Consider the following 26,857-nt stretch of genomic DNA (forward strand, 5'->3'; position numbering starts at 1 on the left):
TTGGGAATATTTGCGAATTCTTGAAATTTTTGGCAAACCTTCCCAGGAGTGGCCAAAACACAAGTGTAGAACAGTGTTGCAGATTAGTCAAAGTGGAAGGGACTCTCCTTTGCTCCTCTACTCCCTCAGGTGTAGCTCAGGCTTCAGATTTGACTTGGGCTAAAGCTGCAGCTGTAGAAGTCACCTGTGGAGCCTCAGTCTGTTGGTAAAATTCTGTCATTTATGCCTGAAACATAGAAAACTGGAGTTGTGCAGTTCAGTTATAATTTTCATCATGTTTTAGTCCAGACCTCCTGCACATTAAATGTTTACACAGACATTTAGACAGGTGTTGTCTTATGTGTTTTAATTGGAAATAGTGATCCTGCAGTTATCACTGTATTATTCAGAGACTGAGAAAATTCTGCTACATGTCATGATTTGTTATTTTAGATATTTAAACTCATTGTACTTGTTTATTCAGTTTGCATTTATCTGCAGAGTGTGTCTGTTTCTTTTATGGTGTGAACATTTAGGTTCCTTTGCATATTTTCAGTTGATTGCCAAACATTTTAAAGAATGAAATCTGCTTAAGACATATGAACTTTTAGAGTATTATTGCTAGTATAAAATTTCAGTTATTATTTTAATACTATCCTTATGTGCAATATAAGTAAACCTGAATATCATCATTAAGAATTTCTTAAATAATATTTAAGCTTACATGTATAACTGATGTTTATTGTCCACTGAGGCTGACCTAATTGTAATTACTTAGTACTTGTATAAATGAGGGATAAGGGTTGCTAAAATCTTGTGGAAAAAAGAGGGAACATTTCTCTATGTTATGAAAAGGACCAAATGTAAGTATTCTCATTTTCAGAGCCAGAATTTCTCAAAAATAGTGAGTATTAGACGTAAGGATGCTACTTCGAAGAAAAGCATGAACAAACTGTGCTAGAAACTGTGCAGCCTCCAAGGAGAGAGCAAAATTATTCTCAGTTTCTTGAAGTACCAATAAAACTACCTATCTGTAAAGTATATATTTATTAACCTTGAAGGTTCCTAGCAATTAGCTTATGTAGGGCTGGAGAAATGGCTCTTGGGCTGTTGTTGCTGAGTGCATTTTAAGCAAAAAACGCAAAGATTTCTTGAAAGTCTGGGGAAAAGGAAAGTTCTAAGACATCACATTAAGAGCATGGACATATTACTGACAACAGAAGATGTCCACATGAAGGAGGTGTCGTATGATATTTCTGAATCATATCCATTTATGCCTCTCCCTCTTATAAAAGGAAGCTTTTAAAACTATTGAGAAGTTGCAATTTCTCATTTTGTTTGGGCTCCTAGCAGTGGAAGATGACTTTAGCCTCAACTGTTAGCACAGTAATGCTGGTTTGACCTTTGTAGTGTAGCAGTGTCTGAGTTGGGTTGTTTGCCAGCCTTCCGGGTAAAAATGCTTCATTCCAGTGTGTTCAGTCAGTTCATTCTTGGCTAGAAATTGCTTGCAGACAGCAGGTCACATAATAGATCGCTTCATCTTGTGTCCTGATAGCATTGGATGATCTTCTTCATTCCAGCCAAATACATATTTACATCATGATCTTCTGCTTTTAGAAGCGCATTTGGATGTTCTCTCACTTGACTAGAAGGGCTCGTGTTTACTTCTGCTGGGCCTGTGTGGAGATAGGGAGAGAGAATCTGTGTGTCTGTGCAGTTACTGCAAACTAAGTTATATGTGTCTGAGATGTTCCTCTTGGGAGGGATGCTGACCTTGTTGAGTTGAGATGCTTCTCGCACAGTTGCAATCCTCAGGGTAGGAAATGCTGACTCCAGCACCAGCATTTCTTTCTCCTGTGCTTTTCTTTAAACCTGAGCAGAAAATTGACATTAGAATTCAATTGTAATTCTTGATGCCAGAGTGAGAGGTCTTTCTTTTGATTCAGTTGACTTTTTTTTTTTTTTTTTTAATTCAAATATATTTCCCCTATTGAAGGTGCTGACTGACCTTGTTGGAGAGCAGCCAGTGTTTTTCTCTTGTCATAAACTGGCTGGTCTAGTTGGTGACTGGCAGTTAAGGATCATTCAGGTGTCTGTCAAGCTATTTATTGGCTGTACTGGAGCAATGAAATTATGTCAGCTGGTGTGGTATTTTTGAGCAGCTGCTATTTGTTAGGTCGCCAACAAATGGGCTTTTGGAGTAAGATTCGTCTTGCCTGGTCACTAAAATTCAACCAAGTTAGTTGTGTGCCTTCCCTTTATAGTTGGTGGAGAGAAAATTACGTTTACAGACTCTGTTTTTTCTCACCTTGGGGTAAAAATCCACAGTCAGAGTCTTTGGAAGCAACTATCTCCATTAACTAAAATACCTGGGGACTGCTTGCAAGGTTGTGATAGGTGAGGGTAGGATATTTTTGCTCATTTTTAATCCCTGACTTTCCTGTGCATTTATTTAAATGAAAGGCTTCTTGGTCTTCATGTTCAACAGCTGATGGTCTAGACCAATTGCCTTTTATCCTGTTTGTGCTTCTCAAGAGACAAATGAGATGCTTGGAGACTTAGCTGCAGAGGTGCAGAAAGCTTCTGATCCTGGAAATGGCAGGTGAGGCTGTGGCATGAAGTGGTGACTGCCTGTAGGTATTTTTGCCTAAAAGTGTACTTATGAGTTGAGCAAGCACAAGAACTTGGCCCCTTATAATGGACTTGATTTGAGCATTAGGTACAAAAGCAGGTAGTTCTTCCTTCATGATTAGGAATTAGTATCTTGTGTTTGTCATAATTTTCTATTTAAAGGGGATTTTTCACAAGCAACTAAATGTGCTGGAAGTTGATAGAGGGTTAGCTGTCTGTTTTCTGCTTGACTTTTATTTACTTATGTCCCATTTCTCCCTTGTCTCCCTCACCAAAATACCTTTCCCTGTTTTCCTTTTTTTTTCCTCTCTTAATTACAGTATTTCTGGAGAACTTTCCTTAACCTATTTTAGTAAGTATCATAATTAACACTTAACCCTGTATTACAAACAGGGTTTTATTTTTCTTTTGTTCTTATTTTAGCTGAACATGGTTTACATCAGGTTTTTTTGCGAGTATCATGTGTCTAACCTATCTATAGAATTATACCCTAATTTTTCACTACTTCACTTAGTGAGCAGAAGTACTTTATCATCTTCTTTTGCTTATTGTTGGTAAATACCTTTATCTGCTGAAGGTTTTTTGTATGCTTATTTTATCCATTTCTTATCCTTTATTGAATGTTTCTCCAAGAGAGAAAATAAACCCTGTCAAACAAACCAAAATGGCTTTATTTCTTTTTTCTTTCCCTTTTTTTTTTGATCTGTAATAAGCATGTAGTTTAGGAGGCTTATCTATGCAGTGGTTTTTGTAAGTGTTTAATGTTTATGAAGCATAGTAAGCCCATTTCTTTTGAACTCTACAAATGAATATTAAAATAACTTGGGAAGACGCACACACTTAAGAGCTACACTGAATGATTTTGAGGAAGCAGCTTCTAAATTGAACACTTCCTTTTGCAGGCCCAGATCGCCTTTCTTCAAGGTGAAAGGAAAGGACAGGAAAATCTGAAGAAGGATCTAGTGCGAAGAATCAAAATGCTGGAATATGCGCTCAAACAGGAAAGGTATGCTGCTTTAGTGATGAGTACATGATGAAGAAATGCTGAAGACACAAACTTTGTTTTGCCCTTGTATTTGACAAAACCAGGAAATATTTTTTCTGTATCTACTCAGTTCTCAGATTGACAATTACTACTGTACTAAATAAAACCACAACTCTAAATGTCTGCATTATGATAAGAACAATAGCTAAAATAGTGTGGCTCCAAAAATATGCTAACAAAACCCATAGCTGATCAATAATGAATACTTTTCCTTGGTAAAATTCCACTGAACTGTGTAGATTATACTCGAGAATTACAGTGTATTCTCATTTTGTTCAAAGTACTAGCTTTGTTTATTAATATGTGACGACTGAAATCTTGAATAACTGTCTTCAGTCTAATAATTACTAGTTTTTAATCTTGGTAAATTTTAGTCTTTTTGGTATGATAGACTCTACAAGAATATCTTTTGGAGATTAATTGTATGATTGAAAAAATGTTTGTGTTTACCAGTTAATCAATGTCTTATTTCTTTGTTCATGGAGATTTCAGTACAAGTCCTCAGTTTACCATTTTATTCGTATATATACTTCCCTGTTACTCTAACCTTTGAGGCAAGCAAGTTGTTTTTTTATCATGGTTTCAGAAATCTCTCTGTTCAACCGATTTATTTTAGGCCAAGTTTAGTTTAAATTCTTTTAGTTAGTGAAATGTCTTTTAAAATTCTTGAATAAAGAGTATATTTATGGTACTGCTGCAGAGCAATTATTGCTTACATTATTATTTTCTTATCAGGTAATTCCTGCTTCTCTTTAATAAAATAAGCCTCTGAAATAGTTTGTTTAGTGGAAATAAGATTAAAAGTATACACATATGCAAATGAGGAATAGAATATCACTGGTAGATAATTTTAAAAGGACACTAATAGTTACATCACTGTATTGCATTTACGTTTGCTCATCTTATATGGGCTGCTTTAGCACAAGGCATGTCTTTAACCATCCAGTTCATCTCTTTCTGGTAGCAACCAATTAATCTGCTAGCATAGAGATGCAGACAGGGTTCTGGCCGGCCGTAGCCCCAGGGCTCCAGTGTATTTTCTTCTCCTTTGGGGAGTTCTTGGAGGAATGCTTGGATACTCTTTTTGCCCAGGCCTTCTTATGGTACTGATCTTATATCAAATAGCCCAGAAAAATATGAAATGTATGCATAATGGAGTTTGCAGTTTATGGCTGTGGAAAGGCTTACATTTGAAGCATGATTACAAAGCTTAGTGTCATTGGTTCAGCTAAAGATATACTATTAAGTTATATGTATTCTGTGAAGATTTCTTGTATTTCAAAACTGAGGGAGCTATTCCTGATTACGTAAAAGTATCTCTGACTTCATGTTCATAACCCACAGAACTCAGCAATTTAAAATTATCAAACTATGTAAATACATTTTTGTGTATCATCAGAGAAACTTTGTAACATGAAAAAAACAAAAATCAAACTTTCATATGGATGGTGAAAATCTCCCCCAGTTGTATTCTGTAAAAGCCACTTAAATGATGGCATTTAAAAGTTAATGCAGCGGTCCCTGTCAGGATTAGGAAAAAACACTTGGTGGCTTCTTATTAGCAGTTTTTATATGTGTATCTTTTATGTTGTCTGTTTTTCTGCAATGTGTGGCGTTAGCCTTGGTTACTCAGGTCAGTAGGCTACAGTCAGCTGATCTGATCCAGTGTGACAGTTTCAGCACGGGTGTGCAGTGGTTCTGTAAGCAGATGTGATGCTTGTGACTGGTGTGTGTTGGAGACAGCTATTTATGAGTTTGTAGTTTTAAACAGCAGTTTTATTTGCCAGTTTCTGAAGAAATAGTCATGTATTTCTGTTGGAATTATCTCCCAGCAAGTGCTCTTGCTTGATATTTCAAAGAATGGCAACATACTGAGCTTGGAAACACTGCTCTCTTTCCCAGCATTTTCCTAAATCAGCTGTCATCCAGGTCAGGCAGTAGTCAGGATGCTTGCGTTTTCCGCTGGGTTCTCAGAGCTGGAAAATGAGATCCTACAAGGTAGGAGGAAGACATTCCTGTCGAGTTGGGGAAGGTTGATGCGCTGTGAGGGGGCAGGGAATCATTCCTGTATTCCTTCATTTCTGCCCTGCCCTTGCAGCATTTCAGATCTTTCTCAGCTAGACGAAATAAGTTATGAGTAACAGAACAGAATATGAAATTGTGGACCAGAGTACTCCATGTTCACAATGCCCTCAGGAAACCGTGAAAAAGAAATGAGCAGCATTTGTTTTCTCAGGTACATGCTTTCATGAGCTGCTGTTCTCTGTAGTGGCTGCTCCACATTTCTTTTATCAACCGAACAGTTTCAAATTTTACTATAAATAAACAACTTTGGGAGTGTTGTTGTTCTCTGTTTCATGTCACATCATCTTATAGTGGGTAAGGTAGAAAATAAGTTTTACTATTGATTGTCATGCTTTTCTGGCAAATTTGGTTTAATGTTTACTCTTTGTCAGTAATTGTGAGGTTACCTTTTTGTTGTGTGTATAGCAAGCCAGGTTATTTCTGCTGAAGAGTCTTTATAGACGAAATAGCACAGAGCTTAGAAGGAGCTAGTGCATAGTTAAGTGCTAGTATTTTTCAATAGCAGTTTTGATGTAGTTTTGCCAGCATCCAGTAGATTGCAGTGTGAGGCTGTTCAGAGTTGAAGGTTACTTTTTATGACTTAATCAATACTTGCTCCACCACCAGTAAATTGCATTGGTGCCTCTGGATTTTCAGGAGCTAGATGAAATGTAGTACTGTTTCTCTCAAGTACATGTCCTATTTCAGCTAGTCTAGCTCACTTCCTGTCTTAACATATTTCAACCAAAGAACTGGACTCATGAGCCATGTCTCTAGAAACAGTTGATTTAATTTTATGTTGTTTTCTGCACTGATGTGTCTGATCAGTGTAAGGCTGGCGCCTTCTCCCCTGGGTAGAATATCTCGCCGTGCTGTTCCTGGCAGTCATTCTTGTTTATGTCTCTTGATTTGGCGGCAGCTCCCAGATCTTCTACGGATGTTTTGGCAGGCTCTCTCAGCACAGCTGGATCAGATGCTTCAGGTCTGGCGACAGATATTTCCAAGAAATAGTGGCTTTCTTTGACTGGAATCAAACTTGTTTCTGTGTGAAGTATTCAGAAAAGTTTCACTGCACTCAGTCTTAAGAAATTTGGATGAAGGCTTTTAGCATTTTCCTAAGCAATTCTTGCCACGTTGAATGTCTCCAAGCACTGAATAGAAGACACATAGTTGAAGGAAAATACTGATGATCAAAAGAGGAGAATTGTGTAATGAAGGGCAAAAGCCAAAGCAGTGGTAATATTCATACTTATCTGAGTAAGGCGTCTACCCAGGAACATAGTTTCACAGTGCTAAAATAGCTTTCTTCCAAATAACTGGAAGGCTAGTTTTCAGATAGAAAACACCTTCTATAAAGTTGTGTCCTTCAGGTAGTTATTTTCAAGTCATTTTTCTGTCTCTGCATACTGTTAATAATTCATATGTAATTTTCAGAAATGGAAGGTAAATCATTCAAGTTGAACAAGTTTCAGATAACAAATCTTTGAGATGTTTCTTTTTGTCCCCTGCCACCAAACCACTGTCCTTTGTATACTTTTATACTTTTTTACACAAAAAATACTTTATCTCTTTTTTGTGCTGGTAGTATCACACTACTGGGATGTGTGAGCTACAGTTCCATGTGAACTGCAGGTGGCCATTTTAAAGCTGTTTAAAGTGGACCATGTGATTTCTGAAAAAGTGAAAAAATGAAGCATTACAGGTGGGCAGGAGATATTCTGTCATTGTAAAAATAAATTAAATTAAAATGTGTTAATGGAATAAGTGATATTTAGAATTTGTGTAGAAAAGAATTAAAGGTTATTTTGTGAAAAGTTTCATAGCCTTAGATTGCAATATGTGTGTGTAACTGAAGGGTCAGGATTCCCTTCTTGTCCTGGAGTCTGAATCATGGTGTTCAGCCCTTTTCTTAGTGCACTTTAGAAAGAAGATTGTTTGTCTTTCATACCTGTGACATTTTCAGCTGTATTATAAAAAAGTGTCTAGTAATAAATCTCATACTGCCTGAAGAAGTGTAGAAAATATTTCCTAGATGGCCTATTAGCAGTCTGTATTGATTTTATGGGAGTTTTTTGTAATATTTTCCTGAAATTTAGAAGCTGACCACAACCAAAGATGAGTTCACTGTGTCACACACTTCGGCATGATACTCATGTTTCTGTTTCAAGTCTAACTCTGTCCTGCTGAGAGACCTGAATTTATACCAATTGAATTTAATTCAGATTTGATTATAGAATTGGGGTTTTTTTGTCATTTTGTGCAGTCAGAGCTCTATAACTTTTTTTTAACTTTGTCAGCAATATTGAAAATAAGGATTACTTTTTGGGGATTTTCATCTCTTCAATTGCCTCGTTTTTAGAACGTGGTTCTTCTGCCTTTTCTGTAGTGCTACTGATCTCTGCCTGCAATATACAAAGTTAGGTCCTCTAAAAGATGAAATCTTAGTCCAGCTTGGCCCTAAAATAAATTTAAAGGGCCAGTAGTGTACAAGACCATATAATCTACATTATCCTCTTGAAGTAAAGAATAACAACAAAAGCTTTAAAAGCTCTTCCATTATAAGATGGAACCAGTTACAAAATCCTGCTACTAACAGTTTAAAGTGGATTTAGAATGAATAATCTCATTTTGCTGAAATGATTTTATAATGCTTTTGATGAGTGGGGAAAACTTCAGTAAGAAGAAAGAAGACTATTACTGTTGATTTAAGAGGGAAGTAACTTAAAAAATAAGCAAACATGGATTTAGGAGATTGAAATAAATATACTGAGATGTTTAAAAAACTGCAGTCTGAATCTTTGAAAGATGGATTTTGAAGAACGTGAGATCTGAGGCACAGGAAAGGTACAAAGAATGATCCTTTCAGTGAACCTAGCAAACATTTTACTTAGACTGGAAATTATTAACAAAACTTGATAAGAAAATTAGTTAGTGTAGTGGAACTTTATATAAAATCCACGAAATAAAAGCAAATATCGACTGCTGCAAGACTAACTTCTCCCTGAAATTATTTGAAGGACTGAAGTAGAACACATCTTTCAGTAATCCAGATTAGAGCAGAGTAGTAATATTTGTTCACTTCTGATAAATCAAATCAAAATAGATTACACATTAGGGTCACTTGAATTCATGACTGCATAAAAAATTGTAGTGTTTAAAGTTGGTGGGGTAGGTTGGTGACAGAGTAGAGGATTTCTTAGTTCTTGATTAATTATTGCTTTTCATTAGTGACGGTGGGGGAGAAGTATACATAGCATCAATACTTAACAATAACGAAATGCAGTTGTTTTACCAGGGTAACATGTAAGAAACGGATAGTTGGAAAAGAAAAGATAAATATTTTGATTGAGCATTCAGCTTTGATTTTGTTCTACTTTTGGTTATTCTTTTCTGTACCGACTAAAATGTGTAACTTTCATCTATTCCTGTTAATATATTTCAGGTACATCCTTTCTCCTTTCCTTGTTGATTGCTGCTCAGCTGAGCTAGAGCTTAGTGCTCTGGCTCTTGAGAGTTAGTTCCTTCATCTGTCAATGCTGCTATGCCTAAGAGGCACTTCTTCACTCTTCACTTACCCCTCTCAGTCAGAATTAAATGTTTATTATAATTAAAACGCAGCTGGATTAGTAGGAAGCTAGTACTGTTGATATTGAAGTGTAAGAGCTACCAAGCATTCTTCAGCACTATTTTGTTAGAAGTAATGGGTTTTCTTGATGAAATAGGAAAAAGCAAAAGAAAACAGTAGTATAATGAAGATGTTGAAGAAGCAATCAGGAGGTGTAGGTAACTTGAAAACATTTTTTGCAGCCATTCTTGATACAGTCATGCAAGCTTAGTAAGACTTGCCTTATAAAATTACGAAGTGTCAAACCCATTAACTTTTTAAAAAACAAATTTAAAGTGGAAGAGCTCCCTTGTGACTAGTGGAGCTAATGAAGCTCATTTTCTTGTTGGTGCATGTGAGAGGTTTATTTTTTTTGTCTTTTTCAGCCTGTTTCTTGCTGCCCTGCACTCCGCTTTGTACGTTTGCGTTTGAACTGCTTGTATGTGTGTGCTGTTCGATTGTCCCACTACTCCCAGGCTGCACATGCAGCATTTCCTGACTTGTTCTCAGCCTTTTGTTCAGGGTAGGAACTAATACCAGTGCCACTCTTCTACCCAGTTGTGAATGTATAAAACTTGTAATTTTGTACTTACGAAGTTCTAGTGAGTATGAGAGAAGGAGGGAGCAGATTGCAAAACTAGTAAAGGCTCACTTTGATTCACTTTCTCTGTTGCAGTGTTATAAGACTTCTGTAATGAATCTTGAATAACTTACATGTGCATGTGTAATACTGTACTACTGTGGTTTTATTATGTGTATTTAGGAGTCTGTACATACTGAGTCTTTAGGATGAAGCTTTTTAAATTAAAAAGCATTTCCGTTTTTTTTTTTTGTAGTTACTCTTGTTGTCATTGTATGGCATGCTTTGTGGGGCTTCTTACATTAGATTTTCTGAAGGCTAAATGTTTTTGGAAGAAAGTCTCCATTTTTGCACTTGGTCAAGTGGCAGACCTAGCAGCTTTGAGAGAAACTGGTGTGGGTGAGCTGTCATTGCAAAGTCTTGTTCAGAATATTTCTAACTGAGGGCCTGCTGCTGTTGGAGAGCACAGCATTTCAAAGAATAAAACTGGAGTTTTCTTAATGGAGTGACAATATGAGATATGAAGTAGATGGCACTGAACTGACATGGGTAGTAAAAATGTTTCATAGCAATGGCTAAAAAGGAAAGACTGGGGGTTGGGAAGGGAAGCAGAAGAGTTGCTCGTGTCCCCAGGGAAGGAACCTTTTCTGTAGCAAGAACATTTTGTAAAATCTGCAGTCAACTGCTCTGTTTCCTCAGTATTCACTGTGCAATTACATGTAACCCTTGAAAAAAAAAAAATTAATAAAATTACGTATCTGAAGTCCTGGTAAAATGATTTGGTTTGCTTTGTTCCTAGCCTAGAAGAAAGGAATGGCTTTTCAAGTGAAAACAGGTGACATTTATGTATTTAGAGATACCCTTTAAATGTACTAATAGGTTTTTTTTCTTCTTCTTTTTTTTCCCCCTTTTTTTTTCTTTTTTCTTTTCCTTTTTTTTTTTTTTTTTGTTTTGTTTTGTTTGTTTGTTTGTTGGTTTGGTTTGGTTTCCTTTCAGGGCTAAATACCACAAATTAAAATATGGCACAGAACTGAATCAGGGAGATATGAAGCCACCGAACTATGATTCTGGTAAGAATTTATTGAGAATGAGTTTATTACTGGCATAAAAGTTTAGCTGTGTTATGTGCAAATGCTGAATTGATAGTATTGATAAAATAAGTCTTAATGGAGCAATGAGAATACAGATAATTAATAAATCCTATATTTTTCTCTTGTACAATTAAAAATATATGCTAGTGCTCTAAAAGGGTCTATTAATAAATCAAGTTAGTTTAGATTTTAAAAAATCCAAACCCAAATGAGCAGACTGCTCTTGGAGAGAGTAGTTTTTCTGTCCCTTAGTAATGTGTATGGATATTTTAGAACAGAATGATACTAGATTCATAGCAATAGAATCCTTTTATCTCTGTATAATTCTTCTGAATGAAATATATATAGTTAATAATTTTTTGTTCAATTACCTCAATGGTATTCCAGGAAAAGAAATAATTAAAGTGCATATTGGACATAAGAGAGAGTTTTTGAATGGGAGATTTCTCAGCAGAATTCAAATGATCATTGGAGATGCATTTAGCTAATTTTGGTTTTTTGCCTTGGTCTCTAGAAGGCTGATTAGTTTTCATCTCTTACTTCACACAAATAGACTTAAGCACTGAACTGGAGAAATTAAGAATTTAAATTACTTCCTTTTATCCCTCTTATCTCCCTACCCTTTCCTCAGGAAAGGAAAAAAAAAAAAAAAGAGGTACGGAGATCTGGCTATAGGTCAAGCCATTGAAAAAATAGGTGATGTTTGTTGTGTCTCAGTCTCCTGATACTCCTACTACAGTGACATTGGAACCACCTGTATGTAAAGGAAGAGCATAGAAAGTCTGCAGATCTCACCTCTGTCACTTGGTTTGTGGAGGGGATGGTCTAGTTGACGGTCATGGTGATTTCTTACCTCATTGGGTTTAAAAGGTCATTAAAAAACCCCCAAACAAACAGAAAATCCGACTCCACACCAACTAACAAAGCTTTACACCAGGCCTTTCTTGTCCAAGTTCTTAATGAATTTTTGAGAAATTTTATTTTGTGTGATTATCAATGTTATTTCCATAACTGAAGAAATATTTAATTTTTAAAATTAAAATTTAATTTATTTAATTCTACTAAGTGGAAGACCTCAGTCTGTATCTGGACCATTAGAAAACTTTGTCCTGATCATACCACAATCCTAGACAACCGTGGGGTTTTTTTGTAATTTCTCAGGATGCAGCTACAGCATGTTGCTCCAGTTTCCAGCTGAGGAATGTAGTGGGATGCCTGGCTTGCCCAGCAGAGCTCTAGCCTGTGCATTAATTCTGCAAAGTCAACATTGTGGAAATACTTTAGTTCAAATTCCATTATTCTAATTTATCCCATTGTATTCTATATATAGCTATCAGAAATGTGTATTTTTGTTCTATATCAAGTCTGGACTGATGACTTAAAATAGAAACTTTGTTCTAATGCTCTTTTAAAGTTGTCTTTGACAAATACTGAAGCTGTGTGTCCATATATTCCCCTTGCCCTATCCCTGTTTTTCCTGCCCAGTCGTGAAAAAAAGTGGAAATATTTGGTAGTAGTTCTTCCGTATGGGTCCTTGTTGTTTGTTTTCTTTCCAATCTCTTGGTGAGTCTGTAACACAATTTTAGAAGAAAGATTTCAGTCTCCTGCTAAAGGGATACTTAAAAATTATTTATACTATTTATTTATTTATTTATACTGTTTATACTGTATCTTCTGCTATAATTTGCTTATAATGCAAATCTCTTCATTCTTATCTGTAAACCACTGCTACTGCTAGCAGTCATCATTTTTGAGCAGACTAAGCACAAGAGAACTCTTGCCTGTGGGTATACTTAACAGTGCCTTCAGAAGAAGGGTTTTTGCTTTCAAAAGGAATTTTCAGGCAGATTTACCTCAGTCATGTTTTAATAATTATAGACTGAGCTTTGGTAGCTGTGCATTGGATCCAGCTGTGTCCAGTTGTCATTAGAAAATGATTGTGCGTTTATTTCCTGTGGTTGCTATTAAATAGGCTTGTGAATTTGAGATGTCTAAAATTCATATGTCTTTCCTTGCATGTGACTTCTCATTAGTCTTTGATAGCTTCTTTGGATAGGTGGTGGGGGGTTTTTGTATAGTATTAATTCAGTTGTTTAAAGGTAAATTACTTCCTGACGAGAATAATAGCTTTCCCACGTCACATATCAAGTTACTCATAGGATTATACCACAGGTTTTTCTGGTTCTTAAGTTTTGTTTACACAGGAAGTTTCTTCATCCTTCAGTGTTTGAACCACAAGATTTTCAAGTTTTGTAGAGGCTTTCATAGATAATAAACGAAGATCTTTTCTTTTGGGAAGCACATGCATATGCATCTCTTTGAGGAGAGGGAAAAAACCCCACCATCATGTGCTGTGGAAGTATATATGGAATAAACATGTAGCTGTTGGTTGCCAGCATTCTCATAGTTTTCTTAAGAGAACAGCCACATGTTGGTTTGTTTGTTTGTTTGTTTGTTTTTTGTAGATTTTCCTGGAGTAGTAAAATTTGGATACAAAATTATGGTTAGGGGAAATGTGATGAAAATTTTTCTACAACTTTTGAGGTTAAAAAATAAACAAATGACTCTATTGTTTGTTTATTTCTACAAAACTAATACAAATAAGGATAAAGTTGATGTAAGTAGATCTGTTGATTTATGTCGAACTATCAAATATTAAGGAAATTGGGAAGCTATGAGTTGATATCATGCCACAGTTGCATTTGATATTGTTAGTAGTTAAAGATATTTGTATTCAAACTTATTGTGAGCAGCAATTATATTGGAAGTCTAAGCAAAAATTGGACTGCAGACTGTCTGTCATTATGTGCCCCTAAAGGAGGTAGGAACATGCCCTCCTGGAGTAGGACTGTTTAGGAATTAGGACTAGTGGAACTCGCTCTCATAGTGTAGGGTGTACCTGGAAATCTTTATGTGTATCTAGTACTACAGTTATGTGCTATGTGCATTTTTTTTCTCCCTTCATTATTGGCATTTTGAATTTTGTTATGAAACCTTTCCAAATCATTTTAAGGCAGATCACATTTGTCTTTTCAAGTGGATGGGCATCTTTTATGCAAATAGGTAAAGGGAAGAAATGTAATAAGATAATATTTTACAGATGAAGGGAATGAGACAGAGATTCAGCCACAACAGAACAGTCAGCTAATATGGAAACAAGGACGACAGCTGCTAAGACAGTAAGTGTTGAAAAAAGGACTCAAATACCAAATGCAAAGCAAGAGTCTGCTAATGAAATCTGATGGTGGTAGTATTTGGATTTTTTTTTTCAGTTGTATTTTACTGAAAGAAAAGTTAGTGTGTGTGATGAAGTTCATTGAGCTTTTGCACTACTTTTCCTTGGGTTTTGAAAAATTTTAGTTCATAACTTCAGATGAGAAGCCTTGTCAAGTCAAAAAACTCCTGATCTCACTTACTTGTCTTTCACTGAGTATAATCAAACAATCTGCATGGGAGAACAGTGGGTCATAACACTTTGCAATTAAAAAACAAAAGACACAAGTAGTTCTGCTAAGAGCTGTGTAAAATAAAAACAGCTAGGATTGGAGAAGGGAAACTTATTTTGGCTTGCTTAAGTTGCAGAAAAGACTAACATCCAGAAGGTTGGACTAGATGTTTTCTAATTCTCTGCTCATCTCAATGAAACAAATGTTTTTAATCTAAATTAATTTTTGAATTGTGACCATAATAACTAAATTAATTGCCAAGATATTTGGTGTGTTACAGAGGATTGAGAGGGTACTGAGACAGTAAGGACGATCTGGAACTTTATATTAAAAGACCTTTTTCCAAGGAACTGTACAAAAGTTAATTTTGTTTGATGGCTTGTACAGGCTTCTCTTTTGCAAGAGCTCAAATCTTTGCATGCATGTTGAATAAATGTAAATAAAGTCATCTTGACTTGGATCAGTGATTTTGAAGACAAGTCATTCCTTCTCAGTGCAGTTCATAAAAGAGTGACACTGCTGAATACAGAGTGCATATTACTGACAGCCTCTGTTTTGCATAGGTGACTTGTTTGATTTTTCTATAGCCAACAACCAGTATTTCTCTCCTAATGTGGTTATGTGAATGATATTGTTAAATAATTGGAGGAGAATTTCTTGCAGGAAAGGTACATGTCCCTGATTCGTAACAGCTGTGACTGTAAAATAGCATTTCCTTTCTTTAGAGTTGTCTAGAATATTGACAGTTTAATCAGTTACTGCATGTTCTGTAGGGAAGGACACAAACCAATTCTTACTTTCTCTTTTTTAAATTGTTATTTCCCTCTTATTTCTCTCAAGGGCAACATGGCATATTGATGAAAGAGCCAACTTTAAACATATAGAGCCAATTTAGACTGTGAGGTTTTCATACAAGGATTTTTGCTGTTCAGTCTTTGTGGAAGACAAATTAATATTGCAGATCCATTGCAGAATAAAGGAAAGGCAAGACAAAGATTTTATCAAGCCTAGTCCGTCTTAAATAATAACTCTTAATAATAGCCACAGCTATAGAATTTGGTTTTTATTCCCTCTCTTCTAGGCTTCTATAATGTTTACATAAGGAATATATCTGGTACTTCTTATATCTAGTTTCCATGTGTCAAAGAATAAAATGACCATGGTTATGCATGCAACTGTGGTGATTTTTATAAAGCAGTTGTAAATATTTTAATTGAAAGTGCTTTTCCATCCATTTTAGTAAATGAATGAATAACGTATTGTATAACCTCTGACTGCTAGGCTCTCTGATTTTTTTTTTTCTCAGTGACTGTAGAGGCTGGTACTGCAAGAGGCGATCCCTCTGCAGCTGGTACAGGATGATTTACAAGCATGTTTCACTAGCTCAGCACCGTAGTTTGCTAAGCGAAGGGATTGAGAATGAGTTTAGGGAGAAGTTTCCATTTAATATTTTGTGGAAGTGATATAAGCAAAGAACATTAGCATGAGTTCTCTTCCTTCAGGTATCTGCAAGAAGTGGGCTACACCGACACGATATTGGATGTGAAATCAAAACGAGTGCGAGCTTTGTTGGGCCTCTCAAGTGATGCTTCAGAGAAGGAAAACAGAAATCAAGAGCCAATGGTAAATGGCACAGAGGGCCAGATTAAAGAGAACGCAATGATTGGGTAAGCATCAAGCTGACTGTTATCTTTCTGCATAAATGCACTTAGTGGTGTTGAACAAAGTTTTTGTTTACTGAGAAGATTTCAGGATTCTTTCCTAGTTCGAGATTAGAGCAATTCTAACTAATTTTATTATATTAAGCAATAAGTATGGAAGTTATTCTCTAGATTCACATCTTAAAAGCACCGTAATTTATTTTTCAGTTGGATGGCAGCACTGAGTCAAATCGAGCCTCTTTTGAGACATAATTGCTAAGTGTTTACAAGTCAGCGTTGTTTCAAGTTAATGGTTTGTTTATATTGCTGGATACTTTACTGTGTAGGTTACAGGCTTTGCTCTTCTGATCTGCACTATGACATGATAATCTATATAAGAGAAGGATTTTTTTGGCTAAATCTGAAAAACAAAGTTATTCATTACATTCTGAGTCCTGTAAGGTTTTGATTTTCTACTAATGAATAGACACATGTAAATGTGACTGAAATATAAGGTATTAATTTTTGCGTTTTAATATTTTTAATACTATGGAAAGTCAGTCAAAGACAGTAAAAGCTTGTTCTTGCTTTTTCTCTTAAGTAATGTTGAAACTTAAGAGGCTTTTTTCCATTTTCTTCTCTTTTCCATGCAAAGTTAAAAAAGAAAAAAAAAAGTAAGTTAAACTTAGCTATAAAGGCTTCAGGAAAACAATCTGTTTGTTTTTGTTTAAGATATTGCAAAACTGGAAAAATAATGAAAATTATGCAGAATTGTAGGAACAATAGATGAGGTAGCTGTTTTCAGTAGTAGCACAGCTTCCCTCAGAAATTTTCACTCTTTTCTCCTTTTCTATACTCATGGGGCAAAGTTCAAGACCTTTATTTTCTAAGGTCTAATACTTTGTATGATACATCCCGTTTTCTAAAAACCATTTGTAAGATATTCATTTGTACCATCCTGATAGCTGCAGCAACTTCATGCCAACAAGTTACATAAGGGCAGAAGTTCATTGTTATGTAATTAAATGTAATGCTGTGAGATAGAAAATTTGAATGTGTGAGAAAACCTGCAAGCTGCTAAAATATATTATGTTGCTACATAGTTGACATGTCATTTATGTACAGCAGCTTTGTTTTGAAGAACAAGGAATGCTTGATAGCTTGCAGTAACGGTTTTGGTTTGATTTCTGGTGAAGTGTGTAAATGAAGCTTCTCCTCTTACACTTCAAAATTTATTTATGTGTATTTACCCAGTTTTGAAGAAGGTGGATATATGTATAAGGTAGTTACTTGATGGATGAAGTGCTGGGACAGTGGTTTTGATACAGCAGTTCTGGATACATTTGCATTTCTTTCCCATCTGCTTGGTTTTGGGATAGATCTGACATTAGGTTTAACACGCTGTAGGTTTGCCCCGTGGCTGAGGACATTCATTGGTGGAGAAAAATGAGTTCCCTTCCATTGTGGCTGTGCAAGCTTGTCAGCTGCAAGGCTGGTGACTTTGAAAAACTGTTCTTATCTTGCTCATGATGCATGAGATGGCAGACTGCATTATAGAGCTTAGGGAAGTGTTTTGATAACCTAATGAATAAGAAGGGACTCCAGGGCTTTTACAGGGGAAAAATTTTCCAGGGTTCTTGGTGAACATGGTCATGTCAGTCTTCATGGGTGATTTTGAATTTCTGATGTCCACTGAGATCTCCCTCACTGGAAGGAAAAAGTCAGGATTTTACTAGAATTCCATGATCAATCTAAGTACAGGACTACCTCTCAATGCTGTGATTCTTCTGGGTGCACTTTCAGACCACCTCTTTCAATTTTTCTTTCAGGAAGCATTTTGTGGCTTGCTTCCTGGCAGAGACTGCCTGTTCTTTAACAGCTATTTCATCTTGTACTACCTCACTGTTTCTGTGACATGTGGCACTGTTCACCTCCTTCCAAATGCATCATTACTTGCCTCTGAGATTTCAAAGTGCAGCTTTGTGGTGGATGCAAAATCAGAAATAAGCTCATATTTAGCTGTTGTCTGCCTCATGTAACGCCAGCATTACTTCAGGTTATCTAGAACGGCTTCTCTTTGAGAAGTATAGCATTGAATAGATGACTAAGATCTAAGGCACGTGGATGTTGCTCCTGAACTCAACTCGAATTTTTAGAGAGTGTTTGAAAACCTAATTCAACGCTTTCCTACCTGGTTGGCAGAACTAGGAAAAATTTAGGTAACTTAGCTAAATTCTGGCTTACAGTTGAAGAAGGTGCATCCTTTGAAGCAATGTCACCAGTGCTAGGCTGCTTACTGTGAGGGCAGAAGGACTGGCAGTTCCTTAAGCAGCCTCTTGTTATTCCTTGTGTGCATGTAAAGTGAAAAGCGGATTTGGGCTACAGCAAGCTTTTACAGTTGGAAGGAGTGCCGTGAACAAGTGTCTGCAGTTTGGTAGTGGTAGAACAGGAAAGTTATGGTGAGAAATTGGAAGAAAAGAAACTGAACAAAACCTTAGTGCAATTCCAGGAAGTTTAAGGACACATGTGAGTGTTTGCCAGGACCATGAGACATTGGGACAGTTGCAAACTAAAATGCAGACTGAAGACTTTCTGTGACTGTATCGGTACAGTGAAACTCTCTTCTACAGAGAAAACTTTGCTATCACCAGAGAAGCCTGTGAACTGCTCAAGCCAATGCAGTTTGGCAGATTTTCTGATTCAAAGCATTTAATGAACATTGATATCAAATATCTGCTAGCAAGTCTGAGGACACTGGTCAGCCTGAAGATGTTTTAGGTATATTTGAAGAGCAGAGCATTGGGCAAAAAGTAATGCATGAAAATGAATGAAGTCTAACAAGGAATACACCTCTGTGGAAGTGAGAAAAGACAGCTCACAGCGTGTTTGATACGTTTGATCTTGGAAGAACTGCTGAATCTGTGCATTTTAAGCCTGAGTTTTAGGAAACTGTTGAGATGGAATGAAAAATGCGAGAAGCGGAGTGCAGGACTGGAGTAAAGAGAAATCTTGTGGATGAGAAACGATGAAGACAAATCAATAGGAGTTTGGAAAGAATGTGGGTGAATGCGATGAAGATAATGTACAATAGAGGGGAAAACGGTGCAGTGAAAAACAGAAGGAATATGTATTTAATGATGCATTTCCAGAATAGGAAAATGGAAGGCACACTAGCTTTTCATTCCCTTAAAGATTTCTTCATATAGCAGTGTAAATTGCAGAAAGAACAGATTGGCTCAACTGCCTTCTGTACAACTGAACATTCATGTGATAAATTCTAAAGAAACGAAAGAGATGGTATTTGATGCTTTTATGCTGCCATATGGTTATCTCTTTGAGAGGAGAGAGGGAGTAATGGAAATAGGAAACAAAACTTCCTTTATGTTTTCATTATTTTTTTGGTAGTCAACCAATACTTTCTTAGTGAAATGAAAGAGGTAGAGAACAAAATAAATTAGTATTGCAAAAATTTCCAGGGAAAGAATGGAAGAGCTGATCTACTTGTCAACACGGTCTGATTTTAGCACAGTTTTTGTGTAAGTGTATTAATCTGTGCATAGTGCTTGTTGCTGCTACTCGGCCTCCCTCAGAAATATCTCTGTGACTTGCTCTGACTGTACTTCTAAGCACAGTGGAAACCCACACTTTTCTTATTTTTAATTTTTTTTTAATGCCTTTGATTGTTTTAAAGATAATTCCTGGCATTTTTCCTCTGACCTCAGGGATGTGTGAAGTACTTCACGGTGGGTAGGGAGGATGTTTTTCCTCTATTCAGCTTACTACAGCTTTTATGGATTTTTGAGTTGTTTGTTACACCAGAACTTGCCTATTACCTGAGTTACATCTTGTTGTCTGTCCTTTATACCTATTTCTACAGCTGAGGTTTGGACACTCAATGCTGGGGATACCAACTTTAAGTTGAGCCTTTTCATGGGAAAGGCTGGTGAGAACATTTGGAGTGTTCATTGTGAAGTTGATGCTGTTTGCTTTGGTGTGTAGAAGCATATGATGGTTAATGTAGTGCAAATACTTTATACAATAATATTTATTTGCAGCAGAGAATATGTAACTTGAATTCTGCTATGCTCTAGTTATTTTAGAAAATTGCTGTCTGGTCCCTCGTACCTCTCAGCTTAGTTTTGTATATCCTAAATGATTGCAGTTACATCAGAGACGTTCCCCTTCCTTTGGTACAGTGATGAACAAACTACTGTTGTTTTAAACCAAATCAGTTTCTCTTCATCCCTAGGTGAAGTAGCCTCAGATTTTGTGTTATTAGCTGCTACATGTGTGGCCAGACTTGTATTCTTACATTGCCTATTTATTTGCTGATGTACAGATCCTCTTGAAAACTTTAGCACTCAAGAAAGACATCATGTGGATTTTGAATGCACCCTGCAAGATTTTGAATCCATAAATGAAATGTTAATATGATAACGTGAGCTAGATATAGTCCTGTTTTCACTTATTTCATGGAATTTAAAAGGGAATCAGTTTTCAGTTTCTTCAATCAGCTCACTTGCATTACAAAAGATAAGTACCACTTGGCATGACTGGACTCAAAAACAGATACTAAAATAATAACCTCGTAATAATGGTTTAAATTCCTAACACTTGCAGTGAGAGGAATGGGTGCTTTCCCCCAACAAACTGAAACAGAAATGAAAGCTGCCTGCAAATGTCTTGTAACTTGTAGCCTTGAAAACATGAAAGTATAAAGTATCTCTAGTTCACTTATTACCTCATTTTCAGTAGCTTTATCTTACTGAGTGAAACCTAAACAGTCAAATTTGTTTACCTTCTTGAAGGTGTGTGTTTGACTACAATTTGGTATGAGTGGAAGCAAATATAATAAAGGAATAGAACTGGAAAGGAATGAGGATATACCAGATGTGTGTACATATGCATATATATGAATGTCTATATATAAAAACAGTATAGACTAGTTCTTGCTAAGGGTTTGATCATTAGAACTATAAATAGCCAATAGAAGCTTTTTAAAGAAAAATGGTCCTGAGTGATGTATCAGTCTCTCTCTGAAACTGATCTGCTGCCTTTTCTTTTCCTATTGAACTGCAAAGCGCTTCCACTGCCTATACTTTATATAAAAGGCATCAAACCCTCAGCATTTGAGAGCAAATCCAGAGACCTTTTCAAAGATTAAACATTTTGAAAACTTTAACTTTCTGATATACAGCAAATCGTTCCAACCAACACATCAGTGAATGAACATCTTTGTATACCAGAAGACCTTAATAACTCTTTTGCATCCCTAAATCCTATTAACACTGGCCCAGGTAATGAAAATGCTGCATACTGGCTGATGAATGTTGTTTGTTGACTAGCTTATAAAATGGTTTATTTGGGAAAATATCTCTGAATTTTCAAACCTCAGGTAGTACCTGTCATGAAAAAGATTTCTAAAATAGTATGCAAGTATATGTTGCATTTCAAAAAGGAAAAAACACCAGTAAAGGGAATAAAGCAAATAGATTTTTGATTTTTTTTTCTTTTCACCTTTTTCTTGTTTCTCCATGCCTTCATCTGCAGTGACCTAACAGGCATTTCAAAGGTACCTGATTTAGGCCAGATCTGGACACTTTCAACAGATGCACTAAAGCAGAAAAAAAAAAGTAGATAAATTGGGGTTTTATTGTGAAAAAATAAGTCCAAATGGACCACACTTTTAATTGGCCCAGTTCTATGGCTTAAGAGTTTAAGAGATGCTTCTTGGAAATGTCACATAAGACTCGCAGTACAGAAAGAATGGGGAGAAAGAGATGGAAGTGGTGCAGTTGGAGAGAGAAGCAAAGGGAGGGGAGGTGAATAGAGAAATAACTTATAAAAGTACCTCAAATATTAAGATGATTTTTATTCTTTATAAAGCTTATTTGTTTGATATATTATAGTTATCTGACTAGATTTGGCAAGAGAAATGGCCCTTGCTTTTTAAATGTCATTCCTTTGCGATTCCAATTTATATCCAAACCATTTTGTAAGTGCTGCTTCCCAGTTGTAATATATATTGCACTAGTTCTTGCATTGTGTGGTGTGAATTCATAGATTTCAAAGGTTGTGACAGACTGTTTAACCTGGCCTGTGTTCATTTTGTGTAAATTTTGATGATTGTAAGCGTTCTGTAGTTTTATAATCTATTTTGATATTTTCTGTGCTGCCTTATGAAAGATTTTACACAGTGTTGAACATCTAATGAGCTGTTTTTAAAGACAGTCTTCATTGAATTTGCATGCATTTATTTAATAAGTACAGTTTGATAGAATTTAACTAGCCACATTGAAAAGGCTGTTTTAAAATGTGATAACTAAATTCTGTGGGGAGTTAATAAAACGAATGACGACTATGCAGTAGCTATTTTTATAGTAGTAGGAAACTGAACCAAAGAAAATGGCTCAAGAAAGAGTATGAACAGCTTTGAATGCTGGGTCACAACAGGTTCTTTCTGGTACAAGCTCCCAGAAACATTTCTCAGCCTAAGCTGAACTTGTATTTATTTAACTTTATTGTGGTATTTCTTCCTGCTTCTGAATTTATCAATAAAATCCTGGTTTTATTAAAGATAACTTGTGTATGTTTTGGATAAAATAAACAAACAAAAAGGGCCTCTGCTTTTTCCTTTGAGGTTGTGAGTAGGACTGAGGCAGTTAAATGGCCTTGTGGTCGGGCAGTTCATGGGAGAAGTTTATGAGTCTCTCCCTGGACATGACCCCAGACTTTCCAGAGTTATTATCAACAAAGGAGAAGGTAATGATAGAAATACAGATTGTGTTAGTTACAAAGAAAGTGCATGCCTGTAATGTGACTTTAGTCTAAGTTAAACTTGACTTTGCAATATGAAATGCTCTGCATCACGCTGGGAGCAGGAAAGGTATCATCAGTGTCCTGTTTTAGTTTCCACAAAACAACTTCACCTTGCCTGTAAGTTATAGATTCTGCATTTCACTCACTAAGAAACAGGATTTCTGTTAAGATCATGAATATTAAAGGTTGAGAGCAAATACATTCAGTCTGAACGATCCATTTTGTAAAGCTGGTAATATTTCAATGTCAGAACCAACTGGGTTTTTACACAAAATACTTGTCTTGAGACTCGTCACTGTTGGCAAGAAAATGAACAGTTGCTGTTTATGGCCTGCGGAGCCCCAGTGAAAGCCAGGCTTGCTTTATTTAAATAGTACATGTGGAATATCCACTAATCATATTTTTTAGATTTCATGGGAAGGTATTATTATTTTTAAAGAGGCCAAGGGGTCAACACAAATCTGAATAATTGAACAGCCTGTAAACACAAATTTGGATCAGATTTTCACAGCCATCACAGCTGTGCAGAATTCTGTCACTTCTCCTGAGGAGGAAAATGTTCATGTGATTTCGATTTTATGTTGCTTTAAGGGACACAAGTTACCATCCCATTTATAACAATAATTTTGTCTTTTAAACAGGAAGACATTTCTTACCTTTGGGAATCAGAAGTTCCCTGTTTCAAGAGTGATATTCACAAAATCTGTGCACTGCCCATCTGTTGTAGTAAGGTGGAAAACCCAGCAGCATTCGTGTAGCTATAGTTACCTTCTGGCAGTACTTATTGTTATGCTCATGAGAAGCAGTTAGTCCTGTTGTACCTTACTGTGTGCAGGCAGGAGTAGCAGCGTAATCTCTCTGCCCCAAAGAGTTTCCTGTCTACTTGGATAAGGCTATTGGAAACGAGGATGTAATGGACAGTTAACAGTATCTGATAGAAGATGTGATGCTGGTTAAATGATTTTTGTTGGGTTCGTTGGTTAGGAAGTGCTGAATCAACTGGGATGAGACCTTCAAGATAAGAAGACGAAGTTAGGTGCTGGAGAGAAAAGCTGCAAGAGTGCTGTTGCAGAGTACGACTGAGGAAGGAGCAGTGGGAAAGATTCAGGACAAGGAGCTGAGGAGCACGGGGTTGAGGGGGCCCTGCCACAGTCTGGCTGCTCTATGCTCTCTGCTTTGGCAGGTTCTGTAGCTTCTCCTGGTGTCTGGGGGTTCTGGTTTATTCTTCCCCAGCTGTTTTTCTTTAGGCAGTATGGCTGGGGAGGAAGGAAAAAGCCGCACGTAAGTTCTTGCAATTTGAAAATTATATTCTCCCTTAAATATGTTGTGATACAGTCCAGAAAAGAGGAATTGTCCTTTCTGAGATCTTTTTAGGGCTTTTGGTCTCTTTATTTGCAAGGTCCCTGAACCTTGCTGTGGTCTTGCCTGACTCGTGCTTGTAATACCACTGTTTGTATCAGTCCCTACTTTTGGAGCTTGCTTCTATTGTTTTCACCCATTGATTTTTTAAAAAAATACTCTAAGCTACAAAACCGCTGGAAATGTCAAATTGTGTTTCTTTTTCTAAAATGGGATTTAAAGTTATTTATTTTACTACCCTATCTCTGAATATATTTTTGACCCTTCTGCTTTTTTATGTTGCTAAGAGAAACAAACTAACCAGATGGAAAATTAATGAAACAAGTAAGATTGAAATTGTCATCAAAGTACATAGCATAAGTTAGCTAAAGCCAGACAGTTTTCTTCAATACATTTTATGTTATTCCTAAGTGTTCATGCCGACGGTATTATCCAAAATGCATTATCTTCATATGCTGCTAAAGGATGAAAAACAGCTCCAATTATTACGTTACTTTTGATTTGACTGCTCAGGTTTATTGGGGTACAGTATAGCAAATCAGCCTGTCTGTCAGCTTAAAACTTTTTTCTTGTAGAACCTTTGAATAGTTTAAATATTCTATCACTTCTGTTTTCTTTTTTTTTTTGTTCTTAAGAATTCTTTCTTGGAAATAGTGTTGTAGCCCAAGTAATCTTCTGTGGTGCTATGCTGACTGTACATTTTTGTACTGTGCAAGAGTTTTGAAATACATGATAAATAAACTACCATGTTTCCCAGTGCTTGAGATTTACCCCTGTTTCCTGTGTAAGTGCACATATATGATTATGTGTATATATCCTGCCCACTGAAATGTGTAGTGGGTAATAGGATAGTTGAAATCAGAGCAGTTAATTAAAAAAAGATATAACCTCTTTTGGTAGTCACTTAGAACTTCAGTGTGAGAGAGCCAGGTTTAAGAGCAAATGGGTACAGAGGCAAGTCTGGTATGAATTACTGCAAATGCCTGGACCTGTAGAAGGATATCTGTTTTGTAACAGTAAGTTCTGTTAATTAAAATTTTATATTCCATGTTTGGTATTAGTTCATACATTTCTGTTTACTGCAGTATGTCTGAGAATTGCTATTATAGATCATCAGCCATAGTGTTTTTACATGGCAGATTTTTACCTGGCAAAATACAGAGGAAAAAAACCAGAAATAGTTGTGGTTGGATGATTTAGTCCAATAAAAGTAGACACAGACTCTCAGAATTTGCTGAAAGTCAAGAAGTCAAATGAAGCACATTACAAGTTTTGTCTTATCAAGATTTTGCTGTTGGAAACAGCAAGGCAACTGTACTGTAGGATTTCTATGAAAATGTACATTATTACCACAGATTCACAAGGTGTTATAGTGCCAAAGTAGTCGTTACTTAAGGAAAAATAAAAACATTACAGAGTGTTTTCAGGTTTGTCATGGAAGTGAGAGTCACAATACTTCAGGAAGCAGGGCAGATGGGAAACACACTTAAGGTTGTTCTTATCTAAGCTAGGATCTGAAAAAGTGGAAGGAATATTCTCAGAAAAAACAGTGACCGTGAAAACATACTGTACATCATGGTATATCATGCTGCGTGTATGCAGAATTTCTAAAGGCAAGTGAAATCTCTATTGGTATTTTTGGGCCATAATGGTGAGTAAATGAAAAAAAAGTAGAGTAGGAAATTGTCTTAATGAAATGCAGATATATTGGGACTACGAAGAAACCACTCCTGCTAATTGTTGTCATGTAAGCATAAAACTGCTTGAGCAGAGACTGTGCAAAGAAGGAAGTGTGCTGCTTATCATGCATTATTACACATCAAAGCTTTTGCCCTTGGATGCTTCCTGTAATAGACCTTTGGAAAGTGTTACGATGAAACACTGGAGTAAGTGGGTGATGGGCGGATGATCTGGTGTTTACACTGCAGGGAGTTTACAAGGCCTTACTGTGTAGGCCTGTTAGTTGATGAAACCTTTTGAAAGGGTTAGCAGAAGCAGGGCACTTGCTGGTATATGGGTGACTGCACAGGACAATTTCGAGCTACAATTCTGAAAAGAGAGAGGGGGGAGACTTCTGCTGTTTCAGTGGTTGTGAGAATCAACATGATGTGCATTTAGTGATGAACTATGAAAAACTGACTACTGATTAGAGGTAAGAAAACAGTAAAACTTGTCTTCACTGCTGTAAAGCCATCTAAAGAATGTACCAGGTTTTACTGGAAGTAATTGTAACAATTCAAAGTGAATAAATTTTGCTCACCACTGTATCTTTCAGGGGTTGATGGAGAAGTGCATCTTCTGCATAGAAAACACAGATCCTGATGATAATTTTAGGATTGCTTTTTTTTTACTTTTTTCAGGCTTTTAATAATTGTTACAATCCTGTTTCTTGGATTCTTCCTCTTCAGTTGTTAATATAACAACCCTTACACTTCCTGTTCTGAGGCACTGCCTAAATTTCTGCCAGCACAGTCATAATTTTACCCAATCTCCATCCATTTCCTTATTTGTTTAATGTAAATATAAATATTATTTAGTCATCAATTGTATTTTCCCATTATATTCTTTTATAGTGGCATATTTATCATGTCTTAAAAGC

At 36.3% G+C, this 26,857-nt stretch overlaps 1 protein-coding gene across 4 annotated transcripts in view; it reads left to right on the plus strand.

Annotated features, from left to right (window-relative positions):
- Window positions 1–3,510: 3,510 nt before the first annotated feature.
- STRN (striatin) overlaps window positions 3,511–26,857 on the plus strand; it is a 52,167-nt gene continuing 28,820 nt past the window's right edge. For all 4 annotated transcript variants that reach the window (XM_017746631.1, XM_017746638.1, XM_017746642.1 and 1 more), the window contains exons 1-4: window positions 3,511–3,616; window positions 10,900–10,973; window positions 14,095–14,173; window positions 15,943–16,107. In XM_017746631.1, coding sequence (XP_017602120.1) covers window positions 3,588–3,616; window positions 10,900–10,973; window positions 14,095–14,173; window positions 15,943–16,107 — 347 coding nt within the window. In that variant the 5' untranslated portion in view covers window positions 3,511–3,587. The remainder of the gene's footprint in view (window positions 3,617–10,899; window positions 10,974–14,094; window positions 14,174–15,942; window positions 16,108–26,857) is intronic.

Source organism: Corvus brachyrhynchos, unplaced genomic scaffold, assembly GCF_000691975.1.
Source record: "Corvus brachyrhynchos isolate BGI_N302 unplaced genomic scaffold, ASM69197v1 scaffold70, whole genome shotgun sequence".
Lineage (NCBI taxonomy): Eukaryota > Metazoa > Chordata > Aves > Passeriformes > Corvidae > Corvus > Corvus brachyrhynchos.